Source organism: Onychostoma macrolepis, chromosome 03 (assembly GCF_012432095.1).
Source record: "Onychostoma macrolepis isolate SWU-2019 chromosome 03, ASM1243209v1, whole genome shotgun sequence".
In the NCBI taxonomy this organism is placed as follows: domain Eukaryota; kingdom Metazoa; phylum Chordata; class Actinopteri; order Cypriniformes; family Cyprinidae; genus Onychostoma; species Onychostoma macrolepis.
The window spans coordinates 25,415,147-25,435,608 of NC_081157.1; the positions used below are offsets into that span (position 1 = coordinate 25,415,147).

The following is a 20,462-nucleotide window of genomic DNA, read 5'->3' on the forward strand; positions in this document are numbered from 1 at the left end:
ACGTAGGTGTACATCTTTAAATCATGATAAAATGCTATAAAACATAATGATTTTAAATGTACTTTGAAGTAAATCTTTTAATTTGACATTATTACAAACTGCATTAGTTAAGAAATATAGTCATGAGAGTGTCTGTCTTTAAATACACCTAAGTTATTTAATTAATATGATATTATCTGCAAATACAGTTTTTAAAAATCCCCTTTTTGATTTGAAGTAAACTACAAGTGCACATTCAATACAATTAAGCACACTTCTTTTTCGCTTCAGGTGGCTAGCATTGTTTATGTATTTAGCAGGTCTTACTTTGCCCTCATTAGGTCCTGGTCTTTGAGAGCAGATCCCTGCAGGTAGATGACCCTCTGAGCCCATAGCGGGATATGCAGTACCCTTCGCACCTGGACGTCCATCTCAGCGGGACATAAGATGACCACATAGTAGTCCTGGACATGATGAGCTCAATTTAGTGAAAAACGGGGTCAGACAGACACTGCAAGCTAATGAAACCCGGATCATTCGCAAATAAATAGCTTGGTGAAATTAAATTGATGTTCAGTTAATCCTAGTACAAGAACCTCAGCTTCCAGCGCTCCTGAAGAGGATTAACCAGCACACAGCAGGCTGTCTGAGCTCGAATTAGCATGAACGTACATACATTTACATGTGAGAGCGTACATACGCACACGCATACCCACCTGCAGTCTGGGGTGTGCGAAGAACTCGTTGAGAAAGTCCATGAGTAGGTCTATCTTGAGACAGCTGACACACAACACCACATGCTTCTCAGTCTGGGCACGATAGCGGCTGTAGTTCCCTCCGGACTTCTGTCGCTCCATCCACAAGAAAGCCAACTGCTCAAACTACGGGAAATCCAAGTGAACAAAGCTTCATTAAGATGGTTTTACAAAGAGGCATCAGACTACACAAGGCTTCAGTTGGGTTATCAGACCTTTCTTTGAAATTAAATTCTATGGGCAAACTAAAAGGTGGCATGGACTCTGAATGTCCCTGTGGTCTCTGGCACAAAGACATTAGCAGCAAATCCTTTAAGTCCTGCAAAGTGCGAGGTGGAGCCTCAATGGACTGCGTTTGTTGGTCCAGCACACCCCATAGATGCTCAATCGGATTGAGATCTGGGAAATTTGAAGGCCAAGGCAACACCTTGAACTCTTTGTCATGTTCCTCAAACCATTCCAGAACAGTTTTTGCAGTGTGGCAGGATGCATTATCCTGCTGAAAGAGGCCACTGCCATCAGGGAACACCATTGCCATGAAGGGGTGAACATAGTCCGCTACCATCTTTAGGTAGGTGGTATGTGTCAAACTAGCATCCACATGAATGCCAGGACTCAAGGTTTCCCAGAAGAACATTGTCCAGAGCAAAACACTGCCTTTGGCGACCTGCCTTCTTCCCATAATGTATCTGCTGCCATCTCTTCCTCAGGTAAACAATGCACAACCACCAGGCCATCCCCCAGATCTAAACGAAAACGTGATTCATCAGACCTGGCAATCTTCTTTCATTGCTCTGTGGTCTAGTTCTGATACTCACATGCCTATTGTAGGCACTTTCAGCGCTGGATAGGGGTCATCATGGGCACTCTGACTGCTTTACGCAGGCCATTTGCATCTAAATGTGTGTTTTGACACCTTTCTATCATGGCCAGTGTTACGTTTTTCAGAAATTTGAGCTATAGTATCTCTTTCTGTGTGATTGGACCAGATGGGCTAGCCTTCGCTCACCCCACGCATCAATGAGCCTTGTTTGTCCTTCCTTGCACCATTTTTGGTAGGTACTAACTACTACATACTGGGACACCCCACAAGACTTGCCGTTTTGAAGATGCTCTGATCTAGTCGTAGCCATCACTATTTGGCTCTTGTTAGAGTCCCTCAGATCTTTTCTCACTTGCCAATTTTCCTGCATACAACACATGAAATTCAAGAACTCATTGTTCACTTGCTATCTAATATATCCCCCCTCCCCCTTTGCCATTGTAATGATATAATCAATGCTATTGATTTCACCTGTCAGTGGTTTTAAAGGGATAGTTCATCTGAAAATTCTGTCATTAATTACTCACCCTCATGTTGTGATTCTCTCGTGAACGCGCCTCGAAGACTGACACGGAAGAGAAGAAATTTTTGAATAAAGTCGTTATTTTGTTTTTTCTGCACACAAAAATATTCTCGTAGCTTCATAAAAATACGGTTGAACCACTGATGTCACATGGACTATTTTAATGATGTCCTTACTACCTTTCTAGGTCTTGAACGTGGTAGTTGCATTGCAGTCTATGCAGGGTCATATAAAGCTCTCGGATTTCATCAGAAATATCTTGATTTGTGTTCCGAAGACGAACAAAGGTCTTACAGGTTTGGAACGGGTTTGAGTAATTCATGACAGAATTTCAATTTTGGGTGAACTATCCCTTTAATTTTGTGGCTGATCAGTGTATATTTATATTATTTGTCACCCCATATTTACACTCTACTTTTACTAGGGTATCTGTACTCTTACTCAAGCACTTGAGTTCTGTACTTCGTTCACCACTGGTGTGTAGATTTTGGTGGTGATGTGGATCATGTTGGTTGTCTTGTGGATTGTGTGGGTGATATTGGCAGTGAGGTTCTTTTATGTGTTTCTGTGCAAAAGCGCTCAGACGCATGTGTAATAGGGGGTGTAAATGTCTGACAAAAGTGCTTTGCTCCCGGTATTGAGTACATAAAGGGATTCTCAGCTAAGATTTGAGGTGTTTTATTGCGAGTCGTGGGTAATGTCTGTTATTCATTGGCTTTCAGGCAAAGGGTATTTGGGAATTGAGATTTGGCACTGTTTAATTGCAATAGAAAAGCTTCGAATAAAAAAACTCATTGCAATGTGTGCACAGGGAGCGATGGGATACGGCGGCTGCTGTCAGTCTGTGTGTCGAGATGGCTCTCTGTGGGCCATGAGCCATACTGGAGATTTCCCCTGTCAGGCCAGAAACAAACACAGCCTCGGACGTAACGCTCGCTCACCAGCTGCGTGTGGGGGGCAGCAGTAAATGTCAGCTGGTATTTGTGGATGAAAAGAGTAGGGGGGCCTCGCTGGAGCCACTGCCATTTCCTGTGTGACGGAAACATACCAGCCTCCCAAAGAGGAAGCTGGCAGGGAAACCCTCACATCACACATGAAAGACAAGCTCGCTCTCATCTCATTCTCTCCTCAGCCCCGTGGGAGGCTCGCGCTCGTGAGCGAGTGTGTGCGAGACTTGTTTGGGTGAGTGTGTGACAATAATACAAGGTATATGTTGAAGTGGGATGTGAAACGTGTATCATTAAAGTGCTGTGTACATAGAAGTGCATCTCAGCGTATGTCTGTGTGCTTGTGTGTGTCAGACTGTGAAAATCACCAACTGTGACGCATCTCATGGGGCCTTATACACAAAAGTGATTCGACTCAGTGCCTTTGTCATCATAACCACATAATATTTGCATAAAATGTCTGACAGTTGAAATTATGTGAAGTTGTGTGACAGAACAATGCAGAACTACTGTTGAGGAAACTGAGTGAAGTCAAGATGAAATACTTTCTTACATTCACTAGGTTCTCTGTAAATGTTTCAGAGTAATTCACAAAATATACCTAAATTATGCACAGTTTCAAAACTCTTCATGAGAATTTGCAGTAATCTTAATGTGAATATCAAGTGGGACAGATTTATTGTAAGATGACTTAAGGTTTGTGCTACTAGAATATTAATTTACAGTTTGATATGAATTACTAAATTTGGCAGTGTAAATTTGAGATGTGGTGGCAAAATAGCTCCTTTATGAGATTTTGTTTTTAATATTTATACAATTTCACACAAGTAATAGTGTTGTTTTTCCTAAATATCAGTACGATTGTAAATCTGATTTTATATAACATTTTAATTTTAAAAAGTCAGTTAACAACACATAACCTGTTTTTGCTCTATTTCATCAATGGCAGTAGTTACAAACAAAGCATAACCGTAATAACTGAATGAATCTGTGTTTTTAATGAATAGGGTGAGTGAATGATTCAATGAGCCATTCATAAAAAAATAAAAAATAAAAAAACTGCTTAATTCACCGAATGACTCAAAGACTCATTAAGACTTTTTGGCTGCCTACTGTTTTAGTTTCATTTTTAAAATATAATTTAAAATTTATATACTCATAATTTTATATTTAAAACATTAATATCATAAGTTTATTTATGCAATTATAAATGCAGTGTAAATGCATTTATGCCACTTCTGGCTTATTAATTATGCATAACTCTGGCTGAATTAAACAGTAAATACAGTGCAATGATGGATTGTGTTGATGCTGATTTAATTTGATAAGTAACAGCCCTATAATGTTTTATTATTCTAATTGAATTTATTGATGAATGTAAGATTCATGCATTAATTAATTAATTATGCATTACTTTTGCCCCTATAAAAGTTAAAAAAAAAAGTGCTTTAATTGAAATGTAAAAGTTAATTTCTATCACTGACAGTGACATAAAAGGAAGAGAGGAAAAGTGACAGTTTGTATTCATTATTAAATGTTTACTCCAGTATTTCTCACTCCACCACAGTTGCTACTAACATCAGTTACTCAATTTGTCAACATTGGTTGGCTAAAAATATCCAAATGGGTAAACTGCTGTCTTCCATGGGCTGCAAGATGCCAAAATATTGCTATGATTATTATTGCCTGGCAGCCATTGCAGGTTATTTTACAAACAGAAAATGATAACACAGAAAATTCAACAATGCATTAAATGTGGATGTCACTCTCAAAACATCCACAACTGTGCGTATAACATGCTTATATACTAATGTGCACATATGTACACTAAACCTGCTAATATTCAGACCAAGATGAGGCAGCGAGTGTGATATTGAAATAATCAAACAGTTCAATAAACAAGAAGTTAATAATGAATAACTTTTACACACAATATTGCCAGGTACTTTGTCTGGTTTTGATCCACAAATGAAAATAGTTTCAAACAAAGCCTAGCAGAAGCATTGTGCGTCAACAAGCAAAACACAGTGGAGGTGTGCTGTCGTTCCTGAAATGAATCAGTGTTTTAAAATAAATTGGTTGAGTGAATAATTCAATGACTGACTCTTAAGTACAGTAGTGAATTGTTTTGTTCCTGAGTCAGTTGCATGAATTATTCAGTGACATATATGTATATATACAATGAAAAGTGTGATTGTCTGAGTGTATTTTATTTACCTGTATTGGTAGAACTATAAGAGCCACACAGATCATGATGACCACCAGCAGCTGAGAGGGCCAGATCTGAGGTGTAACATCACCAAATCCCACCGTAGAGAAGGTGACAACACAGAAATACAGAGAGTCAAAGAGCGTCAGGTTGTTCCCTGCTCGTTCCAAGTGCTGAATACCACAAATACTGGAAAAGAGAGAGAAAACAGACTAAGAACAGCTCAAATATGGATTTAATGGCTAAGTTCACCCAGAAATGAAACATCTATCATTATTTACTCCCCTTCATGTTGTTCCAAACGTGTATGATGTTATTTTAAAAGCTTTTTAGAGCCTGACTAGAACCATTTTTCTCTTAACAACTTCTACTTGTGTCCCATGAAAAATGGACACGGTCCATTCGGGAATGATCATGGTGGTGAGTAAATAACCTCTGAATAAACTATTCCTTAAAAGGCTTTTCAGGTGGACCGGTTTGCAGGTATTTGCATGTGTATGGAAAGCCAGAGGGTTTATATCATCACCGGATGGTTTGGAGCAAACGGTGATAAACACGAGCCAAAACACAATAACTGTGTGGTGAGCCACGCGCAAAACGACATGATGCGAACCCTGTTTGTGTGTCTGTGTGTGGGTTATCTTTCAGTAAAGCCAGTGTGTGTGTGTGTATTTGCTCAGTGTTCAAAGGCCGGTTGAGTCAACATGCAGCCGTCAGTGGTGAAAAGGTCATTCATTTCTCTCCCTTCTATTTTACAAAGGCACCGCTACCCTGCACATTCAGCACCTCCCTGCTATTTACCTCACGGAACAAGAGAACACACACAACATGGTGTTTAATTAATCAGCACATTAGAAACATCATCCTGTCAACTAATGACCAGTCACACAGACTGGCCGCACCATCGCACTAGCTTCCATTCTGCAATGTACAATGCAAAAAGGCCTTGTTCTACATTTTATGTCTACTTATAACATTTCTTGCACCAAAAGCACAATTTAGTTTTATGCAATCATTTTATGCTCTCTCACTGACCTTATGTAAATTGTCTGTTTTTGATACTGTACTTTTATAGTATCAAAGTAAAATTTAGTCAATATTTTTTCACCTCATGTCCTTCCAAACCCATATGAAATTTTTATTCTAAAGAACACAAAGTCAATGGGGACAAAAATGAATCAAATATGCCTTAATGTTCCACACCAAATAAACACAAAGAAAGTCATACAGACAAATATATAAAATGTAAAATATTAAAAAATATAAAATAATAAAAGTTTTGGCAACACTTTATTTCGATAGTCCACTTTAGACATTCTACTAACAGTAAGTAACTTTGTAACTACATGTTACTACTAGCAGTCATTAGAGTATTAGTAGACTGTCTGCTTAATATCTTCTAACACTTTATTTTGATGGGTCCACAACATACTGACTATGAGAAACTTTGCAAATATATGTCAACTTATTCTACTGACCCTAAACCTACCCTACTGAGAGTTAGTAGACATGTAGTTGATAATTAATGAGAATTAGTTAACATGTAGTTGACATGTAGTTACAAAGTTATTTGTAGTTAGTAGAATGTCTAAAGTGGACTATCAGAAAATAAAGTGTTACCAAGTATTTATATAAAATACAGTTTGGGTCAGTGAGAGATTTTTTGTTTGTTTCTTTGTTTTGAAAGAAATGAATACTGCAATACTGTTTTCAGCAAGTAAAGTTATTTCTATTTCATAAAGTAAATCCATTTCTATGTCAAATAAATGCTCTTTTTTGAACTTTCTATTCAACAAAGAATCCTGTCAAAATGTGTCATGGGTGTTACAACAATATGACACAAATAAATTACTTTTTAAAATGAACAAACCATTAACTATGACTTTTGCCTCAATAAACTCCTAATGTGCTGCTTATTAATAGTTAGTAAGGCAGTTGTTAAGTTGAGTATTGAGTAGGATTTGGGATGTAGAATATGCAGAATATGTGCTTTATAAGCTCTAATAAACAGCCAATATGTTCATAATAGGCATGCTAATAAGCAACTAGTTAATAGTGAGAATTGGTCCCTGAACTAACGTGTTACCTTAAATATCAATCCACAATATGAGGAAGGAATTTTCTTATTGTCAGAAATGAATGTAAGGCCCTGTTTTGTTTTTCTCTCACCAGGTAAAGATGAGGCAGAGCAGGGTGCTGATGAGGATGAGCACCTGGTTGAACATGGCCGAGTGTGTTCGCTGAATCGCTCTGTGCAGGTCATTCTGAAAACGACATGAAGGAGGAGAGAAACAGAGAGATAAAAGAAGGCAGAGATGAGAGACAGCGAGACGTTTAATAACACAGTGCCATTGTGCTTGTACTTATGATAAAAATACAAAAACAATCATCCAGAGCTCTGGCAAATTCGATAACCAGCAAGCTTTCAGCAGCAGAGGACAGATACAATCAGGAAAATAAGGCATGAGAAGGAAGTGAGATAGAGATGGAGAGGAAAATAAAAGCTTTGTGATGAAAGTGGATACACACTGACACAATTGCCCTGGAAGAAAGGATAGAAGATAGGCTTCATTTCTTACAATCATGTTCTCGAGAGCGTGTTTGGCCAGCCAGCAGTTCAGGAAAACAGGAATGAACAAGTTTCTGAGGGAGGGCAGAATCACCTGATAGGAAAGAAAAAACCTTCATTTCTTTCAATTCAAAGAGATTTGTGGTACAGCTATAATATACAATGCAGCAATTCAGGAGCACTGCTGCGCCGTTGATGAATCTTCAGAATCATGGCAAAAATATACACATTTTAGTTAGTCTATTGCATTATTCTCACTGAATGCAAGCAACAATAAACATACAGTTCAGTTCACCAATGAATCGCTCAGTTGGTGCAGTTCTTTTTAATGAATCTGTAAAAAACAGGAGTTGTCAATCTGAATCATGAACTGAATCAGTCAGTCATCAGCTCAATTTCTCACTGATTCAGCTTGAATTGCTCACTCATAAACACTGGTAAAGATTGTTAAAAATGTTAATTGGTTACACTTTATTTCGATAGTCCACTTTTGACATTCTACTAACTATAAGTAACTTTATAACTACATGTCTACTAACTCTCAGTAGGGTAGGTTTAGGTTTAGTAGAATAAGTTGACATATACTTTTTTCATAGTCAGTATGTTGTATGTTGTGGACCCATCAAAATAAAGTGTTAGAAGATATTAAGCAGACAGTCTACTAATACTCTAATGACTGCTAGTCGACATGTAGTTACAAAGTTACTTACTGTTAGTAGAATGTCTAAAGTGGACTATCAAAATAAAGTGTTACCTAAATATCAGCATTAGCATGTAATAATAATAAAATTGAATAATAATAATAATAACAATAGGTTTTTACTTGTTGGTACAATAAAATTATTATTCTTATTTTTACTACTATTATTATTCTTTAATAAAATAAACTAATAGCAGAAAAACTGTTTTGAACTACCATTACTACTACTACTACTAATAATAATGTCAGAATTTAAATATTTTTTAACTGTTTGTGAAAAAAAAAAGTACTTTTTTACATTATTAAATGATATTATATTTTGTAAAGTTAACAACAACAACGGTTCGTAAAAATATGATGTTTATTAAAATTAATTTAGTGAAAAGTATAACTATTAATAAGCAGCAAATTAGGCATTTATTGAGGCAAATGTTGTAGTTAATAGTTAGTTAACAGTGAGATTTGGAGCTTAAAGTGGTCCATGGGGTCCATAAAAAACCCATTGGCTTGTTGTACTCACAGTGATCACGAAAGGAACGGCGCTGATCATCTCCAGAACGAACGGAATGCGCAACACTAGCTCCCAAACGTTGCCCTGGAAACAAGGACACTCTTGTAAGGGTCAGAAACAGTATTGTCTGTGTGACCACTTAGATTAAAGGATAAAATGCTGCTTTGATCCATTGAAAAACACTGGGGTTAAAGGTCACTATCCTAGCCCCCCTCAGAGATACGTTTCATTTATCGGTTGCAGTTGAGCCTGTGGCTGAATGAAGGTGTTAAACGTCTACCATATTTCACAAGATGGATGTATCTAATAGGGCTCACCCATGTGGGCCCTGCGTGGGTGAAGAGGCCTAGATGGTTTGGCAAGAAATCAATGCAGAACAGAGAGTGCGAGAGATGTGCTCATGCAGGTTGTGTCCCTCGCATGGGGATCAAGCGAGATGTAGGAGACTCTAAGAGATCCCCTCACTATCGGCGTCTGGGGGACAAACATGCCTCCTGTTTTCTCTATCCACTTAGTCCCTTCAAAACAGCTCAACGCAAACGATTGATTGTCACCGGCAAACTCTTCCTCTATCAATTGCTCTCTATCACTGTTGGAAAAAAACAGGTCAAAACAGCTCATGGTGGTTAAGCTTGTTTTTGTAGCTTGCTTGTTGCTCATCTAAGATGATCTAAGACCAGCCTTTACCAGCTCAACAAAGATGAGGAACCAGTCTGGACCAGTTAACTTTGAACATCTCAGAACCACATGGAACCAGCTGCCATCAGAAGCTGGTTTTAGATGGATAGTCCAGTAGTTTTCTCCACCTTTTCTCCATCTCATTTCGTTTAACCTTCTCAAATACCCTTTGAGGACTGCAGATCTATTATAACCAGGGTGAAGGAACAATCTAAAAAGTTGACGGGACATGATATTAAACATATCAGCTCTGCTCATGAATATGTATTACATGAGGTAGTATGAACTGATTTCCCGAAAAGCAAAGGTTAGTAAATGAGGGCTATACTAGCATTCATACTCACACATTGGTTCAGTCTTTTGTGTGGTGAGCTAGTTTTTTATTTTTCTTTGGACTACACGCAATATTATCTCATTATCGGTTTGGTTTTACAACATGCAAGATAAATATCACTCAGAACAGAATGTTATTGTGTGTAATTTCTAATAGCGCTGCGATTCTGTTGAAGTATGCAGAAAAGTGTCAAGATATTATTTGATTGCGTGTATTAACGATGTAAAATGCTAGAAATATACAACAATTTAATTTGCCGTTTTAATATAAAAATGTTTAAAATCCTGTGTGCTTAGTTGTATTAAATGTGACCTTTTAGAGTATACTTCAAGTCTTAAAAGTATACATTTTATAAACTGTACTTGCAGATGATATAATGTTAATGAAATAAAAGGCCACATAAGTGTACTTAGAGTGTTTATTAACTCACTTAAGTACACTTTTGTCATGTTTTAAAGAAGTACACTTATTTTGATATGTTGATTATTATTACAATAATTATTATCCAAGGAGAAAAAAAATTGCACGTTTTTCACGCACTAATTTAGTACTTAATATACTAAAAATTAGTCTTTAGTACTTCTTAAGATAGCACATTTGTGTACACTTACAGTAGATGTTCTTAAGATTATCTTAAGAAGTGCTAAAGAATGTATAGTATAAAAACAAAATTAGTGCATGAACTTTAAAAAGCACTCTGAAGTTCAGCCAAATATATAAGTTATATAAACTTATACTGTAATAAATTTTAATTTCAGTGTATATACTTAAGTATATTCTTTTAAAGTAGATTTTTTTGTATTTCCTTAATAACTAATCTTTGTTGAAGTATGATAAAATGTAGGGATTTCATTTGCACTACTGTCATTGCCCGACAAAAAGGAATGGAAGTTGTAATTAACAAAGCCTGTTTGTTCTCTGACATTCAGTCAAAAGCAGACATGTTTTCTGATTAAATGAAAGTCAGGCAGGGCTCTTAAAAGCTAAAATGGGCTTGCAGCTAGCATTATAATGAAGGGAAATGCTAACAGATACAGACATCTCTCTCCAGGTATTACAGACCTCTTTGAAGCCAAGAGGGTCTCATAGCGTACTAGTGATAAAACCATGGGCACATGTGTTGTTTGACTCACCTTGTAGCTGAGGTACACCAGCAACATTGTCTCTGAAAAACTGATGAATGCAACAAGCACCTGGAGAGAGGCGAAAATAGACAAACAGAGTGACAAAAAGGGACATAGATGAGAGAGAAGCAGAGGTTGTGTAGGAAGAAACAGCAGGGCAGCGTGTTTCGCACTGCCTGAGAATAAATGGCCAAACCGAGGGCAACACAACAATGGCAAATGTGTCTGTGTATGTCTTTCAAACACAGGTGCTTTTATGTACCATGGGTTGATTTTTATTAAAGCTAACAGGTTTTTGTTACATGAAGGTCACTAAAAATTTCCTGGAAAATGTCATTCATTTATTTCTGTTACTTTTATTTACAGATTTTATTTTTTACCCAATCATGACCCTTTTAAGTTTCAGTCTTAAAATCTAAAAATCTGAAATGTGACCTCAGTCCAAATGTGACCAACAATTATGAACAAAATTTTAATCATAAATAAATAAAGAATGAATGAATGAATCAGTAGTAACACTTGAGTAGTACATAACTACAATATGATTCCATTTGTTAACATTAGTTAATTACATTAGTTATCATGAACTAAAAATGAAAAATATTTTAAAGCATTTTATTAATCAGAGTTCATGTTAGTTTCAACGTTTACTAATACATTATTAAAATTTATAATTTATAACTTTGTAAAATTATTAAAGTTGTATGTGTTCACATTATTTAATGAAACTGAGCTAACATGAATGAATTAAATTAAATTATTTATTAATTATTATTTCATTAAATTATGAATTAATTAACGTTAACAAAAATGAATAATTAATAACAAATATGTTGCTCATTGTTAATGATAGTTAATCCACTAAGAAATTTTAACTAATGGGACATATTGTATTGTGTAACCATAATAATAATAACAACAATAACAATAACAACAATAATAGTGCACTTGGTTATCTAAGACATGACAATGAGCTTGAGATTAAGACATAATATGAGACATGATGAGCAAAATAAATAAATAAATAAATAAATGATTAAACCAAGGTGCAAAAAAAAAAAAAAAAAGAAAAGAAAAGAAAAATCACCAGAAATGTGGGAAGGTTCCATGAATGTTAAAGGTTCTTTGTGGAACCAAAGATGCCAATGATGACAAAATTGTTTTGTGATGTATGTACATCCATTGCTTTAATATTAAATAAAATAGCAAGAGTCTGAAAAGTGTTTTTAAAATAGGCCTACCTATTTAAAACCCCAAAAGCGCCTGTATAAAAAACCCCTGTGTATATGAGTGTGTGTTAGTGAATGAGAGAGAAGATTTATTTGTTCTGACCTGAAGAGCCCAGAGTGGCAGAGGCCTGTTCACCCAAATAATGAGGGACCTGATGACAGGAAGCCATTATTATCACGAAATGAGATAAAAAATGAAAAGAAAATGACAAATTAGAGACGTTAAGATCAAGAAGAGTGCTCATAATTGAACACTTTCTTTTTCTTCACACGTCAAACAAACACACCAATTCCAGAATCCAATCCATTTACAATGGCTGAGCAATAAACAAGTATTCAAAGTAACATTTTTGTTACGAATGAAGAAATCAAAGCTGTGGTGTGTGTTCTGCATTTAAGTAATGAGCACAGCGGCATTGTGTCAGACACACACCATTAAACGCTTACAGACTACCGCCAGAATTTTTGATGCCTAATAAATGGCGAAAACTGAACCGCCTTGTTAAACATGTCACGGAGACTCCTGGTGCAGTGTCCTGAAGTCAATAAATCAATTCTACTGTGGGCATGAGACAAAACGGCCTAACTGTAAACAACACCATACATTTCCAGCAAAAATTCAATTGAATTATACCCAGTTAGAGCATGTTGGATGTTTAATATATTGTTTAATTATGAAGAGTGGGATTCTAGACCAATCAGATTTAGTTGTGGGCGGGGCTACAATTTATTTGCAATTAAATGAAAACCTATCATGGTTTACATTTTTTATTAAATGCAATTAGCTAAATAACACACTACAGTTAAAATTAAAATCAGTGTGCTTTAGTATGTTGGTAAATATATCACAATACTACTTTAAAGCATGAAAAAAGATAGTTAAAACAATTATTTAAAATGTACTTTTAAGTAAAACTTTTTTCTTTAACCTTTATTTAACCAGGCAAGTTAATTAAGAACAAGTTCTTATTTACAATAACAGCATTACAATTTGACATACATTTTTGACAAAATGCACTTTTGAAAGAGGACAATCTTTGCGTACACTTGATTGGCCTTTTATTTCAAAAATATTGTATTATCTGCAAGTACCGTTTTAAAACACATTCAATACAATTTAAGTGTACTTATTTTTTAATAACGTTTAATATGAAATATCAAAAGAGATGAGCTTTGAAGTTCTTGATACAAATCCGATAAACATCTTAAAATGAGGAGATTCACAAACATGACAAATTTTTGCATTGATTTTCTGCAGATCTTCTCTATTAAAATGGCCGTATGTCTGTGTTTCTGGCCCACGGCCACCATCTTCATTTCTCATGCCAGAGTCAAGAGCCTGGATACTTACCAGTCAAAATGGCTTCTGTTGTGGGCAGAGGCATTCTGTCTGAGACAGCCAGGACTGCAGGGGAAGCAAACACACACAGATAAGAGTTTTTATGCATGGACTATCCAAAGGCACTTCAGTCTTCTCCAGATTGTTCTTCCAGATCTCACTTTCCCTTCATCCACCCACACTCTCTCCCCGACACCACATGAACTCTTCTCTGAACTGAAAATAGATCCCACGGTTTTCACTTTTGACCAACCTTCTCCTTGCTGTCGTTCACTTGCATCTCTTTGGCATGAGCCCCTCGATGTGCTGTTCTTCTGCACTTTGGCAGAAAATAAGTTTTTACTTTTTCATTTGCACTCAGAAATGCAACGGACTTTGACCTGTCTCTCTATCTCTTTGTCTATACTTGTCATCCTTTTTTACACTTCTAGTGAGAGTTGGTGATTTCCAGTGATATGAGTGAAAATCACTGCGGGTGATGAGACAAAGGGCTAGAAGTGATGCAGCTCCGACCGGAAACGAACAATGAAATGAATTTTCTGCCTATTAGATTGTGTTTTATTAAAGTCTACACCTACCCCAACCCTAAACCTACCCCTTACAGTAATTAAAAAATAGTAATTGTTGTACAGTGTGACAAAAATTACGCTGTATTGATGTGTGCATGCCCAGTAGCGCCATACGTATCCCTTCTAGCCTTTACCGTAACAAAGTTCAATTTTATGCTAATGAGCAGTGATGTAATGCAGTGACTACCAATAGAAGTGCAGACAGCCATTCAACTGATACAGCGAGCAGAAACACCTACTAGCAACAGCACCAGTACAGTGGGTCAGTCACCTCAAGTGATTAAACACTACCTATGTATAAAGATTTGTTCAAAGTGACAGTTAGCAATTAGTCACTACAGATTGTTATATAACTGTGCTGCTGGAAAGTGTTACCTCTTGACCGCTGTATCCAAATCTACCGGGGGAATAGGGTCACTGTTCATAAAGTTCAGCTCTACTCTAACTTTGCCGGATCACAAACAAACAGTTGCTTTTCCTCAAGAAACAAGTTCAACTCTTGCTCAGTCTGACGTTAGCATGTCGCTAAGCTAATGACTTAAAACTCTATTACAAAAACTTCCAACACACAATTATTGGGTGAAACAATCAATATTACATTAGATTATGCTATTTATTTAACAATTTAAATGCTACATTTCAGTACTTAATTGCTGTTTATGACTCTTGATGAGTCTAGCTTTAGCATGTTGCTAAGCTAATGACTTAAAACTAGGGTGACCATACGTCCTCTTTTCCCTGGACATGTCCTCTTTTGGACCTACAAAAATGCGTCCGGCTGGGATTTCTTAATCGCTCAAAATGTCCTGGATTTGGGTGTTTTCTTAATCCCACTCCGCTGAATTTCTGACCATTGCCGCCTGCTCCCGCAATTTTCATGTCCGCTCCTTTAAATCAGGGAGCCGCTCTCAGTATGCTGAGTATTTAAATCTCTTTTGAATGAGCGTTAGCGCTGTTTACTTTCACTTTCGTGATTAGTCGCACTCTGTGTAAAGGGAGCACATCTTACAAAATCAGATTTTGTCAACGAGCTCAGGATCTGTTGAGCAGCAAATACCCAAGCATGGTCTTGTCAGGCATCTCTCCTTATTCTCGACCTGTGATCAGTCCAGTCTGACTCCTGCAGCTCTTGTTGGATGCAGGGTTGCCAAGTTCGCATTTTTTCCACAGAATTTGACTACTTTTAAACTGTTGCCATGGGTTGATTTTCCCAAGTGGGTTAAAGGTACGAAATATTGCATAAATTACATTTGACTGAAATGCTTGTATTGAAACATTTTGCATTCTATCTAATATGATAAAACTTTCATGGACTTTTACATTAACTGTTCCCTCCTGGTGGAATGACCTGCCCAACTCAATCCAAGCAGTTGAGTCCTTAATCGTTTTCAAGAAACAGCTGAAAACACATCTCTCTCATCTTCATTTGACCCTCTAACTCTAGCACTCTCTATTCTAATGCTAATTCTAATTTTATCTGCTTGTTTGTTCATTACAAAAACTTGACCCTCTAACATTTGCACTCCGTTCTATTTCTATTCTAACTACTTGTTTTATTTAAAGGAAAAAAGAGCCTTTAAAACTAGCATTCTCTATTCTTTCTGCTTATATTCTTTTTCTTTATTATAAATAATGACCTTCTAACACTAGCATTATCTATTGTTTTTCTGTTCTATTGACTTGTTCTATTTTTATTTAAAAATGACCCTCTAACACTAGCATTCCCTATTATTTTTCTATTCTATCTGCTTGTTTTCTTTTTATTTATTATAAAAACAAAATAAGCAAACAAACAAACAAACAAACAAAAAACTTGCTACGTATACTGTGTAAGGCGAAACCCCGCCCCCCACTGTCCATAATACTGTGTGAAATTATCATTATTTTATTAAATGGAGCTATTTTAATTGATATAGCATGTTAAATAGTACTTTTCAATAGTGTTCTTTACAAAGGTAACTCTGATGAAATATTAAAAAAACAATTAAGATGACAATAATCATGATTAATAGTTGTAATTATATTTTTTGTGCAAAATAACCATGATTAACCATTTAAACATTATAGTGAAGCCCTACTGTTGTTGATAATAGACAATGGACTTTTTTGTGATATGGAGGTCTGCATAAGATCGATTTTTCAGTCCTTCTCTCACAAATTCTTTTCCATTCCTGCTAAAAATAAGATATTTCTTCAGGCTCCTGGCCACAACTTTTACATTTTGTCCCACTATCGCCTGCAAAATCCTGCTTTCCTGCTTTTTTCACCCGCACATACACTCCGCAATTTTAAACTTCAGTTGCGTTAGTTTCTGCAGATCCCAAATGATCCACACCTTTAGAATGTGGCCAAGACAAGATATTTTAAAGGACTGAATACCTTTGCTGCCTTGTGAAACAACTTTCACATCAAGTGCATGGAACAAAGCTTATATACACAGTGCCATGTGGCTGTCTCACCAGTCTCTCTCCTCCCGTGGATCATCTAGCAGGACTCGTACGATGTAGAGCAGGCAGCTCAGAACCTTCAGGAAGAAGTTGAAGAGTCGCACTCTCAAACCTGAAAACAAGAGCACGAGGCCATCACCAATCAGCATTACACAGAGCTTCACAAACAACAGAAACATGAAGCCGAGTACTCACGGACAGGACACGACAGCTAGAGGACAGCACATCAAACGCGCAGAAACAAATACAAGACCAACCAATTACCCAGCACCAGCTCCACAGAGCCACTCACAGGGGTCAACAGCACTCCACGTGAAAGCAAAAACAAACTACAACCTCACAGGACATGGAAAGCCACAATTAGAGCCGCCCCTCGGCCTGGGCGAGAACTCACTGGATCTTTGGTTTTTGATGAAGAACAGCTTCAGACGTTCCTTGAAAGTGTTTTCATTCACATAGAACTCTACCTGCACTCTAAAAGGAATGATGATGTTTGGTTGGAGATAAACAAGAGATGGAGAGGAAGGGGGAAGGACAGATAATGATGACATGTGTGAGAGAGGAGGCAAGAAAGTTAGACGTATTGCCATTGCGGTAATATAAAAAGCAATCAATTGAGAGCTACAAAGCGCTGTTGCTATATTGAAGTTTAATAGCTTTAGAAGGAAATGATGTTGCCTTTTTTGCGAACAAGGCGGCTGTGGTTGACCTCGCTATCTGTGCTGACTTAATCCAGAATTATAAATGATTTGCACAACGAGGGGGAGCGTAACTGGAGGAGCCGTAACTCTGGTGCTTTTTCATTTCGCTCCACAGTCTGCAACAAACAAGAGATCTGGAACAGGGAGAAGAAGAGGAATGTTCCAGCTCATGTTCAACCCGATGTCCGTCCAGCATCTGCAGCAGCAAGATGCCAATCACCATAGGCAATCTTTTCAAAATACATGTTTGTATTACATTTACAAATTCGTTTGCACTTACAAATGTTTACTACATGGTTTAAAAGCAGAAATGGGACGTGCGTGTTTTGGTTAAGCACTTAAGTGGATTCCACAGTAAAAATGTTTGTTGTTTGAGCTGTAGAAATGTGCAACAGTAATGCCTCGCCCCTTCAGAGTGCTCTGAATAGACTGATTTGTACATGTACGCATTTGAAACACCCTAGATGAATATAAATGCTGACCTTTTGTTGAATTTGAATTAGACCTTAATAACTTTCCAGTGATATATTGTTGATTTGAATCATGAATTTGGTTGAGACTGAAAGTGTTATTTTATCATTAACTGTGGATGCAAACATAACGTGGAACCAACATCAGATTGTTATACAACATTTTTATTTACATATTTGGTAGACACTTTTAACTTTTGCTCATTAAAAATCCCATGGCACTTCTCGTAAAAAGAGTAGGGGTGTAACCCTGGTGTCCTGGCCAAATTGCCCTGCCCCACATGATTGTAAAGCGCTTTGGGTGTACAGCGATATACAATAAAGCGCTATATAAATGCCTCATTCATTCATTCATTCAACCAAAACAAATTGCAGTAAATTTAAGGTATACATTTGGGAACTGAACACTTGTCTCATAATTGAACATACTGACACCTACATAAACCAATTAAATCTGACATGTTGACTTAACACTGTTTAAAAGCTGTTTAATTTCTGGGTTAAAATAAAAATTGAAATCAGTGAGCCTGATGAAGACCTGAGGGTCGAAACTTTGCTATTAATAAATTCATTTTGAGCAGCTATTTTCAGTGTGTGGATTTCAATCCTTTTGTTTTCGTTTAAATTACTTAGTTGTTCTGCACCTGAGCCCGATCTGGGTGTTTGGGATGTGCACACCTGTTTGGTAATTAAAATAAAAATTCACATTTATAGCTGTAAAGATTTTTGTTGAACTTTAAAACTGAATATGAAACCAGCAAACAAAAATGAAATGATGTAAACTGGATTTTAAATAGGCCTAAAACACCTCATGCTTTGATTATACATTATATGCTTTGATTTCACATGATTATAGACAGTGCACTTCCATTTCCCATGCATGCGTTATGATTGGTCAGATCACCTGTCAGTCAAACTCCCTGCGAAGTGTCAATGGACTACTTGCACAACTACTTCCACGCTCTATTTATTACGGCTCAGGAGTTTCCAGTTAGCGTTCAGCGCACCTACATACAGACAGTTTCTCATGAGAACGCAGATTATTACTACATTTTAGGGCTGGCATTTCTTTAAAAAGAAAAAACAATTAATAATATTCTCTGCGTTAACATGAATTATCTTCAACCTGGTGAAATGTTCCTATTAATATTTCCCTTCCAAGTGTGCATTCTGAATAATAAATAAATATATTTCCCCACTAACCTGCCGCATCAGCGCTTGTCTTCTCATGAACAGTATTTTTCTTTAACGATGAGCTGGACATTTTTACTCTATATAGATTAATTTAACAGTCTATCACTGCAGAAATAAAGAAGACAGCAGCCAGTCAGTGCATGTCTCTATTAAGTCGGCATGTTCTGTGTGTCTCTGTGTGAATGAATGGCGCGGTTTCATCTGATACACAAACGCAAACTCATGTGACGCTCGCTGTGTTTTCAGCATCTTTGTTTTAATAAATGAGGACATGAATACATAAACTCCAACCTCCAGAGCTGCTCTGAGAGTCACTTCACCAGTTATTTCATTTGTGAAAACCTACAGTCAAATACACACTGAAATTGAAAAAGGAAAACTAAAAGACCTTCACAAAAATAAAAGTCTGGTTTAAATTGAAGAAATTATGACAGAAATATATTACTGTCTACTAAAACATAATTCTCAAAGTAATAATAATATATATATATATATATATATATATTTTCTTTTTTTTTTCTTTAGTAATATCATACAACCAAGGTACTTTTTCAGTGATGTATACAGTTCAGTTCTGCAGCATCTTGCTTTAAAAATGTTTTGCTGTAAATTCATTTCATTTGATTATATTTTAAAAGAATGATTAAACAGTTAAAGTTTTATTAATTAATTTCATAAGACACCATTTTTATGATAAATTTGTAATAAATCATAAAACACAGAATCCAGAAAAAAATAAAATAAAATGGATTTCATGGAGCCCTAAATGAAAAGGTATCTTACTCTATGGAGTTTAATTTATTCTCAAGTTCTAAGAAACATATGGAAAGTATCTCCTTCCCCATTAGCGCTAAATGAATATCGCTATAAATATCAATATTGTATGATATAGAAAAAATATTGTGATAATATTTTTGGCCTTATTGCCTAGCCCTACATGTAATCATTCAGTCTTTTGGTTATACTTCAATAAAGAGTGAAATATATTTTAAATGTTTTTGCTGTATAGCTTTTATCGATTCATTTAATTATAGTTTTTTATTAATATTTTGAATTACTTTTCATTTTTATATTTCCTGTTTTTATTTCATTTTAGTTTAAGTTAAAAGTTTGTTTTAAAATAAAAAAGTTAAAAATAAAAGTTTCTTTAGTTAACTATAATGACCACAATGCATCAGAACAGGGATTTTTAAAAAAATAATAAATTCCTATTATTTCCAATGGTGATGATTCTCATACATTCGCATCACTGTAACATACTGAAAACAATAGATCTTTTAAATGTTGATGCTGCAATGTTGTGATAGATTTTTTTAATGTTTATGCTGCTAAACTTCCTTTCAAAGTCCCAGTTTATTGAA

At 36.1% G+C, this 20,462-nt stretch overlaps 1 protein-coding gene across 2 annotated transcripts in view; it reads right to left on the reverse strand.

Annotated features, from left to right (window-relative positions):
• Nucleotides 1-20,462, reverse strand: part of LOC131537996 (potassium channel subfamily T member 2) — a 109,304-nt gene that overhangs the window by 44,937 nt on the left and 43,905 nt on the right. For both annotated transcript variants that reach the window (XM_058771778.1, XM_058771777.1), the window contains exons 2-12: nucleotides 17,131-17,210; nucleotides 16,749-16,848; nucleotides 13,733-13,786; nucleotides 12,485-12,533; nucleotides 11,162-11,221; nucleotides 9,026-9,100; nucleotides 7,816-7,899; nucleotides 7,406-7,500; nucleotides 5,245-5,425; nucleotides 696-860; nucleotides 307-443 (exon numbers count right to left, since the gene is read on the reverse strand). In XM_058771778.1, coding sequence (XP_058627761.1) covers nucleotides 307-443; nucleotides 696-860; nucleotides 5,245-5,425; nucleotides 7,406-7,500; nucleotides 7,816-7,899; nucleotides 9,026-9,100; nucleotides 11,162-11,221; nucleotides 12,485-12,533; nucleotides 13,733-13,786; nucleotides 16,749-16,848; nucleotides 17,131-17,210 — 1,080 coding nt within the window. The remainder of the gene's footprint in view (nucleotides 1-306; nucleotides 444-695; nucleotides 861-5,244; nucleotides 5,426-7,405; nucleotides 7,501-7,815; nucleotides 7,900-9,025; nucleotides 9,101-11,161; nucleotides 11,222-12,484; nucleotides 12,534-13,732; nucleotides 13,787-16,748; nucleotides 16,849-17,130; nucleotides 17,211-20,462) is intronic.